At 41.3% G+C, this 13,396-nt stretch overlaps 1 protein-coding gene across 2 annotated transcripts in view; it reads right to left on the bottom strand.

Annotated features, from left to right (window-relative positions):
* Positions 1 to 13,396, bottom strand: part of STX8 (syntaxin 8) — a 240,353-nt gene that overhangs the window by 195,364 nt on the left and 31,593 nt on the right. For both annotated transcript variants that reach the window (XM_019944173.3, XM_019944171.3), the window contains exon 5: positions 1,255 to 1,379. In XM_019944173.3, the coding sequence (XP_019799732.1) occupies positions 1,255 to 1,379 (125 nt within the window). The remainder of the gene's footprint in view (positions 1 to 1,254; positions 1,380 to 13,396) is intronic.

The raw sequence follows: 13,396 nt of genomic DNA, 5'->3' as shown, positions 1-13,396 counted from the left end.
AGACTTGCACATGAATGTTCATGGCAGTTTTATTTGTATAATACAAAATACGCATCAACAGGTGAATGGATGTGCAGACTGTGGTCAATTTATGCAAGGGAATACTATTCTGTAATATAAGAGAATGAAATACTAATCCACGGAACAACGCGGATGAACCTTAAAATAGTTACACTGAGATAGAGGCCAGACCCCACCCCATCCCCAACAGAAGAGCACATACTGTATGATTCCATTTATACAGAAAAAAAAAAAACTAATTTATAGCAACAGAAAGCAGATCAGTAGCTACCCGGGGATGTGGGAGGGACGACAGTAAGATTTACAGACAGACATGAAGAAAACTGTCAGGAGTAATGATTATGTTTATTACTTGGATTGTACTGATGGTTTCACAGGTGTATACACGTATCAAAACTTACTAAAGCATACACTTTACATATGTGCTATTTACGATGTCAACCACACCTCCATAAAGCTGTTTTTAAAAAAGTAGAACATCTGTAACACTGACATGAAAAATGTCTATCACGCGTATTAAATTTTTTAAAAAGCTGTGGAATTATCTATATCATGATCTCATTTATGTAAAATATATGTGTGCTTACACTGAATATACAGTATATATGTATAGAAAAAAGCCTGAGGAAATATATTGTTAGTCTGTTTACAGTTTGAGATCGGAGAAACAATAGATACAGCTTTTCACCTTATATATCCCTATATTGTTTGAACTTTGTATAACAAATAGGCGTTACTTCTGAAATTAACAACGAGAAGAAATTAGCAGTTTTAAAAGCCACTGGGCAAGATGAACTTGAAGGTAAAAGCCAAAATCACTTCTTTGTACAGCAGAAACTAACATTGTAAAGCAACCTTACTCCAATAAAAAATTAAAAAGTAAAAAATAAAACAAATTGACTTATATGTGAAGAAAATGGAGTCTTTTTCTTTGGAGAATGATCCCCAATCGTGGAGAACAGGGAGGGGGCACACGCCTCAGAGTCACCTGGACTGATCAGACTCAGAACTGCTCTGTCCTTCTCCCAGGAGAGAATCCCTACTTCCATGAGCTACCTGGATGGACCACAGCGTTTGTCTGATCTTCAGGTACCCTGAGGCACAAAAGCGCCAAGAGCTCTCCAAGAGCAACAGTTTTACCTCCGACTTTCAGTGGGTATGAGGGATACCCCCAAGGCTATGGTAACAGATCTGACAATGTTTCTGAGCCCGCGCTCTTCGGGTATTTAGTACCTTGGATAATTTTCTGCTGCTGTTCCCGGATTTCGTCAAAACCCAAGCCTCTGGTCTCCTCCGGCTCCTCGAAGAGCCACGGGTTGGGTCCTCCTCGCTTGGCCCCTCCAGTCATCAGGCTGGACCTGAGAACAAGATTACAGGCGTTACGTAACTCGAAAAGCATAGCTCTGCTGCAAATCACTCCCACGAGTGCCGAGGGGGCTAGCCTCGCCTGCTTTGAAAATTCAATTCGACTGCAATTTATTGCATGCTTAGTTTATGCCAGCAACTGTGTTCAGTGCTGGAAGAGATACGCAGATAAATAAGGCCCAAGCCTGGTCCCCAGGAGAATTACAGCCTGTAAAGGAGACTGTGGCAGCGCATAATAGTTTTACTAATCCTCCATGAGACATCTGAGTCAATAATCATAAATGAAGGTCTTAAATTTCAAAACACAAGGCCAAATGGAAGTGGCCTTTCTATTAGGACAAAGTCTGTCTCACAGGTGGCACCAAAGGCACAAATATTATTTCTCGAGAAGATATAACGTTGCCCCTACAGGTTTTTTTTGCCCCTAGCATTAAACCTACAGGTTTTTTAATGCCCCTAGCATTAAAAATGACCACTTACTTTCTTATTTCGTATTTGGCTGCTCAGATAGAAACACATGCAGGGTTTCAAAACCAAGTCTATGAATATAGCATAGCATTTATAACACCAATTCTGAATTATCCATCCTAATCTTGACTCCCTCTCGTAACCCATACGCTCCTTCTGCACGAGACATATTGGGCTCCTTGCTGGCCCAGGAACACAGAACACACACTTCTGGCCTCAGTCCCATGTTTACAGGATCCTTCTCACTCCAGGTATTTCCCCTTCTGCCTCCACCTGCCCACATTCTGTGCAAACTGTGAGGAGCATCTTGTGGATGAAACCATATCCGACCATTTCTACCCAGATGGGAACAGCCACTCACTCTATAGTATGACTCATAGGATTTTTAAAATGATGGTAATGAGGGGCTTCCCTGGTGGCGCAGTGGTTAAGAGTCCACCTGCCAATGCAGGGGACACGGGTTCAAGCCCTGGTCCAGGAGGATCCCACATGCCACGGAGCAACTAAGCCCGTGCGCCACAACTACTGAGCCTGTGCTCTAGAGCCCGTGAGCCACAACTACTGAAGCCTGCGTGCCTAAAGCCCGTGCTCCGCAACAAGAGAAGCCACCGCAATGAGAAGCCCGTGCACCGCAACGAAAAGTAGCCCCCACTCGCCACAACTAGAGAGCCTGTGAGCAGCAACAAAGACGCAAAGCAGCCAAATATTAAAAAAAAAGAGAGAATGGACCGTGCTCACCAGCTCCACTTCTTGACCCTTGGGGTTCACTCTTCAGCCCCCGTGATCCAACTTCTACCCCATCACACTGCTGAGGCTTTTCTCAACCATAACCTCCTTACTGCCAAAACCTCGTGCCAGTTCTCACTTCCCCCGTCCCTCCAGGCCTCACTGGCCACTGCTGACCTTCTTCCAGTATCCAGGAAACCCCTCCTCCCTCAGCTCCTTCCATGCCACTCTCTCCCACGGGCAGGTCCTTCTCTGTAACTTGCAGGTACCTCTTCTTCCATCTGCCCTTTAAATAGAAGTGTGCCTCAGGGATTCTAGTTAGATCTTCTCTTCTTGCTATACTGTCTCTCCCTGGGCACTTTTATCTGTGGTTTCAGGCTGTAAGGACAGATGCCAGCAGTGCTTACACCATTTTTACTCCCCAATATGAATGAAACGGGCCATATTCTCTTGAGTCACCATGGTGGTGGATTCTCACCTGGGGGCTCCCGCCCTGGCAGGGCACTATCAGAAATCTGATGGTGGGGGAGGAACGGCGTACAAATAGTTAAAAAGAAACCCCACATATCACAATCCAGGGGAGGCAGGTCCTCCCACCCCTCATCCTGATTGAAAAATCACCGACTTTCAAATTTCTCTACCCACACCATCTCCCTACAGGCTCTTCTATCTACATTTATGGATTTTCCTTTAGGACTCTCCAGCTGGGAACTCCACTCCAAATTCAACACACCCAAAATCAGATTCACTACCTTCACCTCATAAGCTGTTTCTTCTCCTATCCTCTCTAGCGGCATCACTGTATTCCCAAGTCATCCAACCCCCCTCACCTCCACCCCCCCGGCCACATCTCATCAATTCCCAAGACCTCCCTTGGAGCTGGTTCTCAAGTCCATGCCCCATTTCATCATCTCTCATGTAGAAGAAGCTCATAGCCTCCAACCGGTCTCCTTGTTCCCAGTCACCCTGATTCAAATCCCCTTACACTCTGCTACCAGAACGATCTTTCTAGACCGGAGATCTCCCCTATTTTAAAACTGTCACGACTCCCTAGAAGCTACAGGTCAAACTTAAGCTTTACAACATGGGCCCAGTGATCTCTGCAACGTCATCTCCCGACACCCCCTTCCATAACCCTACTCTTCCTTCAGCCTTAAGACTCTTACCACGTCTCAGACAAAGGCACAAACTTTCACACTCTCATGTTTTTGTATGAGTCTGGAGGGTCCCCACCCCCACACCCCTTTGTCCATCTGGCAAAATTCTATTCATCCCCCAAGGCTCAACTCAAATGTCACTTCTGCTGTTTAGTCTTTCCCGATTCCCGTCCCCACCCCCTCTTCCCTTAAATCCATCACTCCTGGTGCTCTCACGGCACTTCGTGCAAAACCTCCAACGTGGCATTTATCAAGCAGGATTGTAGTTAGTTATTTACTCACCTGTCTCCCTTCCTAAATTATGAGCTCTGGAAGGAAAGAGGCCACATGACAGTCATGTTTATATCCCTAGGACCAGAAAGACAGTTCCTCTGAGTACGCCGGAGAAGCATTCAGTACGGGTTTATGAAACAGAACTAAGAAAACCACTGAGCTTTTTAAGCGAGAGACAAAATGAGAGGGATATTTAACATTTATTTTGAGATTAAAAGAAAAAAAAGGCAAAAGAAATCTTAACTGCCACCTGCCTTCAAGAGTTTAGCAGCAAAGACTGACGTTGTTCGAGCAGATGGAGAGAATTTTAACTTGAACGGGAATTCTGTCACTAAAACACCTTGCAGCTCAAGCCCACTTTTGGAAGGACAATGAAGGAGTGTTTCTCCTTTGAAAAGTCAGTTAAAGAAAGGAAATGCTAAATACTACGCTTCTGAGGTTAGGGTAGACTTGAAATGTTTTTAAAAATAAATCCATCATTTTTACCCATATTTTCAAGATGGAACTTATCTAATAAAATGGAACTTATCAAATAAATGTCACATTACTAAACAGGTTAGATATCTGTCTTAAGATTTGACCAAAAAGTTTTAGTCCCTTCTGACACTGTAAAAATATTTCATTTTTATCCCCAAAAGAAAGTGATACACATTATTAAATTATGACAATATGGGGGGATTGCAGTTAATCCATGTTTTTCTGCTGACAAATGTAGTTGAAACTTGTTAGAGTTCACAGGGAGGCTGTTCTTATCAACCGAATATAGAATTGAAAAAGCAGTGGATTCCAAGAAGCAGCTTTTCTTAGCATTTCCAAAAGATGTCAAAGTGATCATAAAAGTGTTTGTTTTGTCTGAAAAAACATCGGTGTTTGAGTATTCACAGGCCACAGAGAGGTTTGCAGTCAGGACTAGAGATGATATTTCTAGGGTGTCAGTGAGTTGAATCGAGTCTACAGAGCTTTGTAACTAGACTTGCCTGTAGGTGTGAAAATGCTACTATGGTCTGAAAGGGTGATTTCCCTTCTCAAAGCTTTCTCAGCTAGTTTCTTTCCATGAATATAAAGATGCACAGAGGCTCAAATTTCAATCAGAAATAGTTTCCTTTGACATACATTCTTTAAAGGCAAAATCTGGCAACAATATCCAGGCTGGCTTACACTGAGGAGAGGCCGCAGTCAGGGAGGTAGACCAGAAGGCTAGTGCAATTTAGGCAGAAGGGGATGGGGGTCTGGATGAGGGAAATGCCAAGATGGAATGGCAGGGAAGGGACGATTCACCCAGCAATTCAAAGGAAAGCTCCACAAGTGCTGGTGAGTAGAATGGAGACAGAGGATCAAGATTTCCAAACTGGGTGACTTGGAGAATTGACACAACTTAGGGAAATGTTTCATTTCCTTTCGGGATTTTCTCAGATTTCGACATAACTCCCGTAACAACCCCAAAGTAAAACTGCTGTCAAGATCATAAGCTATGGATTTGTGGCTACTTGTGGCCATATTTACTAGACAGCTAACTTAAGTCCAGTACTCTGCCCAATTCTGTTTTTGTATCCCATCCACCTATTCATCCAACCATCCATCCTACACACACTTACTGAGTCCCTTCTATGTGCCAGCATGAATCTAGGGGCTTGGAAGAGAACAAGAGAGACAAGTACCTGACCTCAGGAAGCTGGTACTCCAGGGACAATAAATGCCTAACACTGAGCCTTTTGCAAAGTACTCAAATTTTTGTTGTTGTTAACTAATTGAATAAAGATTATTCAATTTGTTTAGACTAATTAGTATTAGTCCAGAACAGTAAGACCTCAAGCAAGGAAAATCTCTTACTTACATGTCATTCAAGGCAAGTCTCACAACAGCATCTTTAAAATCTACCGTAAGCAAATAATTTTTTAATTGTAAACCACTCTCATTTTTCTCCCTATTCACTGCTGGCTAAACGTTACCAGTAAGAAGTTTTAAATGTAACAGTAAAACTTAACAAAACAGCTCACAGAAGAACACAAGTCCGGGGGGGGAAAGGCCATCAGAAGTCATTATTTTGGCCTCTGACCTGAATTTGAGAAACCTCTGTGTGCTGTTCTCGAGTCATCCAGGCAATCTAAAATCAAGCAAATAAAACCAAAGGGAACAATTCTTTACTTTGACCTTAATGTCACTGTCATGGTACCTGCAAAGTCGAAGGAGGACAGGAACGGGTGATTGGAAAAAAAAAAAACACAGAATTCTTAGGTTTTGTCTTTTTTTAAATTGACACATAGTTGATGTACAATGTTGTGCTCATCTCTGCCGTACAGCAAAGTGACTCAGTTATACACATGTAGACGTTTTATGTTTCCATTATCGTTTATCACAGGATACTAAGTAGTTTTCTGTGCTATATATTACGACCTTGGTGTATAAAAACCTAAGAATTCTAAGTGAAAGATGAATTAGCTACTCTGCCAGATGTCTGGTGACTGAGCGCCATCTGCTGGTTAGCGATTAAAGTACAAAATAAATGTTAACCAATAATTACCATTTATTACAAGCAGCTCCTTACTTTATTACACAGTGGAGTCTTGAAAACACGTTTAGAAACAAAGAGTGAAAGTCAACAATATGCTTCCATATTACAAGGGAGTTTCTGTTGTGCCTTTTCGACACTCATTTCAATAACAAATGTTCTACATCTTCTTTCACTTTGTTCTGCAGGACCAAACACACTTAAATGATAAATCCAATGAGAACCCAATGAGGCTGACAATTTGCATTTAGGCATTAGGCGTGCCCAGTGATTTCCATCTTTGCCTCAACCTGTTTTCCCCTTTATATGTGTTTCCATTCTCACTCATTTAAAGATACAAGGCACTAAAATATTCAATTAGTTGTGCAAATTAACACTGTTCTCTGGACAAAGATGCAAGTCCAGTAAAATGAAATTGGCTGGAAGGGAGTAGAATTAAACACTACAATGCTCTACAGTGTTAAAAATTCTATGCTAGAATTTTATATTTGTCAGCTGATGTACAAAAATCCAAATTTGGCATTGAAACTGTTGAAGGGTGTGAATAATGTATATGCTCGAGATGCACAAAAGTACCGCCCATACAGTCATCACTTCCACCTCAATAACCTTGTTTCTTATCAACCTAGTTCATATCCAAAAACTCAAATTCATAATAACCATGGCATCCTCTCCCTCTGGAGCCAAGGCCCAGAAATCTGTAGTCTCCCTCAGGTGAATTTTTATGCAACCACCCAGGCACCAATACACAGATGGGTATGGAAATTACAGGTCTGGAAAGAGTAGGGTTAAAGAACGAGGGAAACCGTAAGCGGTATAAACCCTACTCACTCCACAACGGCGATCTCAAGTCTCATTCCATCCAGTTCTTCTCAACTTCCTCCACCTCACATGGATCTCTCTCTTCTCCAATCTCCTAGACCATTTATGGCCCAGGCCACATCATTTAGCACATACTTATAAACCATCATGGACTGTTCTCCGTGGTCCGCGGCACGTGGGATCTTCTGGACTAGGGCTCAAACCTGTGTCCCCTGCATTGGCAAGCGGATTCCTAACCGCTATGCCACCAAGGAAGTCCTTCTTTTAATAGACAAGAGAATTTTTTTCTTTTTTCAGTTTCTTTACAATTTTCACTTATAAGAAGCACAAGTTGGAAAGTATTATAGAGGCTTTATAAAAAATAAGTCAACATAACTTACAATACAGTGTGTATAGGTAACTCCTTTCTTCTTCCTGTTTATTCACTGCCAGGAATTTGCTTCCTTTTTCAATTCCCAAGTGAGTTTTATCATTTAAAAGTAATGCATGAGGACTTCCCTGGTGGCGGAGTTGTTAAGAATCTGCCCGCCAATGCAGGGGACACGGGTTCGAGCCCTGGTCCGGGAAGATCCCACATGCCGTGGAGCAACTAAGCCCACAAGCCACAACTACTGACCCTGTGCACCGCAACTATTGAAACCCATGCCCCTAGAGCCCGTGCTCTGCAAAGAGAAGCCACCGCACCACAAAGAGCAGCCCCCGCCCGCCGCAACTAGAGAAAGCCCACACCCAGCAAATGAAGACCCAACGCCGCAAAAAATATAAAAGTAATCATGCAGAAGTAGGAAATCTTTTTATTTTCCCCATCAAAAGTCACAACTGTACCAGTAGTTAAGGATTGCAATTCAAAACGAGATACCATTTCTCACCCATCAGATCAGCATAACCCAACCAGTTCTGTAACACCTGCCGACACCTACGGTGTAGGGAAATGGGCTCTCCCACATACCGTCAGAGGAAACGTAAAGCACTATAACTTTTAAGAAACAGACATGGCAGACCCTGTTACATTTTGAACACCCATCCCTTTTGTCCCAATAACCCCACTTAGGGGAATCTGTCTTATAGAGGTAGAAGCCACAGTCTTCATAGATATTTACATCATTGTTTGTAATGGCAAAAAACTAAACCACCCAATATTCATCAAATGGGGAGTGGCTGGAAAAGTGACTGCCTATTTCTATCGTGAAATAATGCAGCTATTGAAGAGAATTGTGTTAAATCTATTTGTTAGAGGAATGCCCAAATTTAAATGAAAAACACTAAATTACAGAGTAATATGTAAAATTCTTTTTTTTTCCCCACAAAATAGGAAAGGAAAATGCATATTCATGTAACTACACTTGTAAATATTTGTACAAGCACAGATAAATGTGGGGAGGTTAACACAGGTTACATCAGGAGAATGACACTGGAGGGAAGGAAGCGGGAGAGGGTATTAACTTTGGGTCATACCTCAGTGTAGACTGACTTGTTATCATGAGTGTGTATCGTGTGGATAATTTGTTTTAAATTCAATAAAAGATGAGTCATTTCCCCATAGGGCGGGAGAACCAGGGAAGGAGAGCTGATAAGGCAGCCAAGACCCACAAAAGTAAAGACCATTTCAGTGAAGACTATCAAAGGCACTGAAAGGGTTCCTCTCTTTCAAAATTAAGAATGGGAAGCAGAAACTAAAACCAAGAAATGCCAAAACCAAACATCTTTTTCCAGGGGGAGAAGAGCAATGGAAGAGAAAGATGTGACAGGAAAAGGAAGGAAGATGAAAGAGGGGGAAAGAAACAAGAATAAGCAGCTTGCAGATGGACGGGGAAAAAGTCTACAGAGAGGCCCTGAGGAGGAAGTTTAAACATGACAAATGGGTTTGCGGTGACACAGAGGAGGGGGGTAAAGATGAAAGAGAACTGAACGGTAAGCGATTCCTCCTCCAAAGTTGGACAGTCCAAGCAATCAACCCTTCTCTCCTCACTCTCAAGGGAGGAGAACCCTAACTTTTAAAAATCTAGGAACTGGAAAAGTCTGAGTATGTCTCCCCTTCTATTGACTTACATCTCCATCTTGTGGCCTGTTCAAGACATAGCTGTGTATGTGTGTGCATACATACATACACACACACGTACGGATAGATACACAAGCGTCTCAGTGTATATATGCACGTCTACTTATACATAAGTATACATGGCTATATACGTATACATACATACATATGTAATATATACGCTAAGCATATATGTAAAGTATACATTATGCTATATATTGTAAGTATACGTGTATATGTAAGTATACTTATAAGTATATATACATATGTATTACATAAAAGTGTGTATACATGTGTATTCACGAATTTTTAAATTCAAGTAGAACATACAGGCAAAGAAACCGAAGCGTAGCGCTCAAAGAATTCACAAAGTGAACACCCCCAGTTAATCACTACCCAGGATAAGAAACGGAGCGTAAGCAGAACCCCAGGACCTCCCATGCCCCCTTCTGGTCACTACTTCCCCCAAAGGGAACCACTTTCATTACTGATAACACCATATACAAGGCCTGCCTTTATAGGAATGGAATCCATACGGTACGCAAGCTTCTGCCTGGCTTATTTCACCCAGTGCTGTGTTTGTGAGATGCATCCAGTGTGTGGTGTGTGGCTGTAGATCGTTTCCTCTCATTAGGATCATTGTATAAAATACGCCATCATGTATTTATCCACTACAGTGTTGGTGTTCAGTGGTTGTTTCCAGGTGGGACTATTTGGAAGGATGCTATCAACACGTACATGTCTTTAGTACAGTTTTCAGAGAGCTTTCCAGAGTGGTTGTAAAATGATGGTCCCTCCAGCAGGACATGAGAACTCCAGTGGCTCCACATCTTAGTAACTCCTGAGACATCTGTAATTTTAATTTTAGCCAATCTGGCAGGCGTAACGGTATGACAGCATGGTTTTAGTTTGCAATTTCCTGATGACTGGAGAGGCTGAATACCTTTTCATGTGTTCAGCCACTGGACATCCTCTTTTGTCAAGTACAACATCAAGTTGTCTGCCTATTTTTTCCCTAAGGAGTTTTTCTTGATTTATGGGGGCTCTTTATATATTCCATGTCAAATATATCTTACGTGCCAGATAGATTCACTGCAAATCTAGATTCCCATTCTACGGCTTGGCTTTGACTCTCTCTGTGCTATCTTTTGATACACAGAATTTATTTTAATGAAATCCAATTTACCATGCATCTCCTTCACATTCAGTCTTTGTGTTCTGTTTAAGAAATCTTCGCCTATTCTCAAGGTCATAAAGATATCTTCCTACATTTTCTTAAAGTTTTAGTTTACCTTTCACATTTAGGTCTACAATCGTTCTGGAATTGATTTTCATGGAAGGTTGACTGTAGAGGCTAAGATTTGTTTTTTTTCCATGTGGACATTCAGCTGACCTAACACTATTTATTGAAAAGATCTTTTCTCCACTGCACTGCAGTGTCACCTGTCATAAATCATGTGACAACATGTGTATGGAGGGCTGTTTCTGGACTCTATTTTGATCCACTGGTTTACTGGCCTGTCCTTGTGCCAACACCACACTGCAGCTTTACGGTTAAGTCTTGATAAATGATCACGTGAGTGTTCGAAACTTTTTTCTTCAAAATTGCCTTGGCTCTTCAAAATTACCATATATACCTTAGAATCAGCTTAAGTGACAACAAAAAAAAACTGGCTGGGGACTCTAAACGGGTTTGCTCTGAATCTACAGATCAATTTTAAGAGAACTAACATCTTTACAGTACGGAGTCCTCCCAATCTGTGAACATGGTTACCCCTCTATTAGGTTTTCCTTCCTTTCTCTAAATGCTTTATAGTTTTTAGTATAGAGGTTTCACACTTTCATTTGACTTATTCCTACGTATCTCCTGTTTTTAAAATACTGTTATAAATAGCACCTTTTAAGTTTGTTTTCATTTGGTATGTCTTTGTTGTCCAGCTTTCAAGACCTTCCTAGGAGAGGAACTACCAGGTTGCTGCTGCGAGCTCATGGACAGACCATGCTGTATCACACAGTGATAACTGGCCACCTTCACTGACTTGAGCAACAGTGTGGGGATTGCAACGACTGATATTTACCTAGGTCTTAACGTCTCTGGGTTCACTCCCTTGATCAGTCATCCAAATGGATAATCCTTCTTTACCATTAGTATCTAATTGGAAGTCAAGCTGCTAACAGAGCTTCCTTTCCTAGCCCACGGAGAAAAAAAAATCTGGGCTAAATGACCTTCAAGTGATAATCAGTCTTGTTAGTATACATAACTGAAACACTTCAAAAGAGCTATTCTGTCAAGTTTGAGACAATTTCAAGATATTTAAGAGTACTATTTAAACATCCTACTTCATAAGCCCCAAGATACACTGCTAGACAAAAAAGGTAACGCACAGTAAAGAGGACATTTTACACTATAATTCACACTAAAAACTGAAAGGGTGAGAGTGACTGGAGATGTGTATCCTTATACATGTGTATTACCTTTCTAGAAGGATACACAAAACTGTTAGAAGTTGCTGCCTCCAGGGAGGAAAAGGGAAAATGCATGCCAGAAGTGGGAGGGCACTCCAGTTTTCATCGGTAACCTTTTTGTACAGTTGGGTGTTTATATGTGATAAACATCTTTAAAAGTAAATTTATGTTTTACATGTTTTCAAAAGCAAGTATTCTATTCGTTCCCATTAACCACCGGAACATCCCAAAGCATCAACATTTTGGCCTGACACTATCAACCAAACTGCCTCTTCCAGAAAAGTCAAAAGAAATACTTGGTCATATGACATATCCAGTTTTTCCCCCCAAGAAAACATGGTCACCGTACACTGTGCATGGCTAGTATCAGACCAGTAGTTAATACAGAAAAAAAACTGCTAAGGCAACATATATTCCAAATTTTTCAAGTCGGTCCATGTTTCAAACACTCCCTCTTGTCCCTAAGTATCAGTCCCTGCAACAAATTAACCTATTTAACCTATGTTTCTTCAGAACATGGAGACAAAGTCAGAAGCTATTACCTCCCAAATGGAATTAAACAATAATTAACAAAATGCACAAGATCATCTGTCCACAGAAGCAGCCAGTTCTATGAAACTGTATAAATGTGTTGCTGTTGAAACTGGGTTCTACTTCGAAAGCACTTCTCCTAAACCTCTTCAGGAATACAGGTAAGAGTAAATAGCCCAGCTTCTTTAAACAGTGAACTAGAGATTTAAGGCAATTATCCAAGTTCCACTTGAACCTAAATAAAATAACCCAGAAGGCCAGTGAGCTACCACTTCTCTGGGATTTCAAGAACTTACTGAGGTCACAGTAGTGAGGAACCTGGAGTCTCTGGTGTCAGAAGAAACTTCAAGATGAAGAGAGTCACTGTTGCTAAGGGAACACAGAGGAGGGGTGGTACAGTGGTCCCACCCAACATCTCTGTGTCCTTTCTCCCTTGTTATCAGAATTCAATTTTGTTCAAGGCTCCACTGCTCAGGGAACATAAGCCTGTCCTCAGTTTCAGTTCAGGGATGTATCTATCCTGAATAAACCAAGCCAATCATGGCAACTCCGTTCCACCACGGCTCTTGGTATAACATAGCATGTGATACAATCCTAGCCTACTTCTGTTTTGAGCCAAAGTCTACTGTGAAGCTTCCAGGAGGTGTTTTTTCTCCCCCCTTAGAAAATAACTGGAAAATACAAGAGAATCAACAGAAAAACTACTGAAAACAATCAGAATTAGATTGTTTACATATAATAGCATCCAGATATCCAGTTTTCATATAAACATCAAAAAGCATGACGAAATGAAAAACTGAATTTAAAACTACCACCAAAACGATAAAATACCTCAAAATAAATTAAACCAGAAATGTGTATTTGAAGAAAACATTCTGAAAGGCCTGAAAGATGGCTTGAACAAACAGAAAAAAAAACCCATATTCTTGGGTAGGAAAATTCAACATTATAAAGGATTAAGATTTCATGTAACCCCAATTTTTAAAAAACCAACAGTTATTTCTCTTTTTTGGAATTAGA

This window comes from Tursiops truncatus, chromosome 20 (assembly GCF_011762595.2).
Source record: "Tursiops truncatus isolate mTurTru1 chromosome 20, mTurTru1.mat.Y, whole genome shotgun sequence".
NCBI lineage: Eukaryota > Metazoa > Chordata > Mammalia > Artiodactyla > Delphinidae > Tursiops > Tursiops truncatus.
The sequence above is the reverse complement of the archived record's forward strand: the minus strand, read 5'-3'. Positions and strand labels throughout refer to the sequence as shown.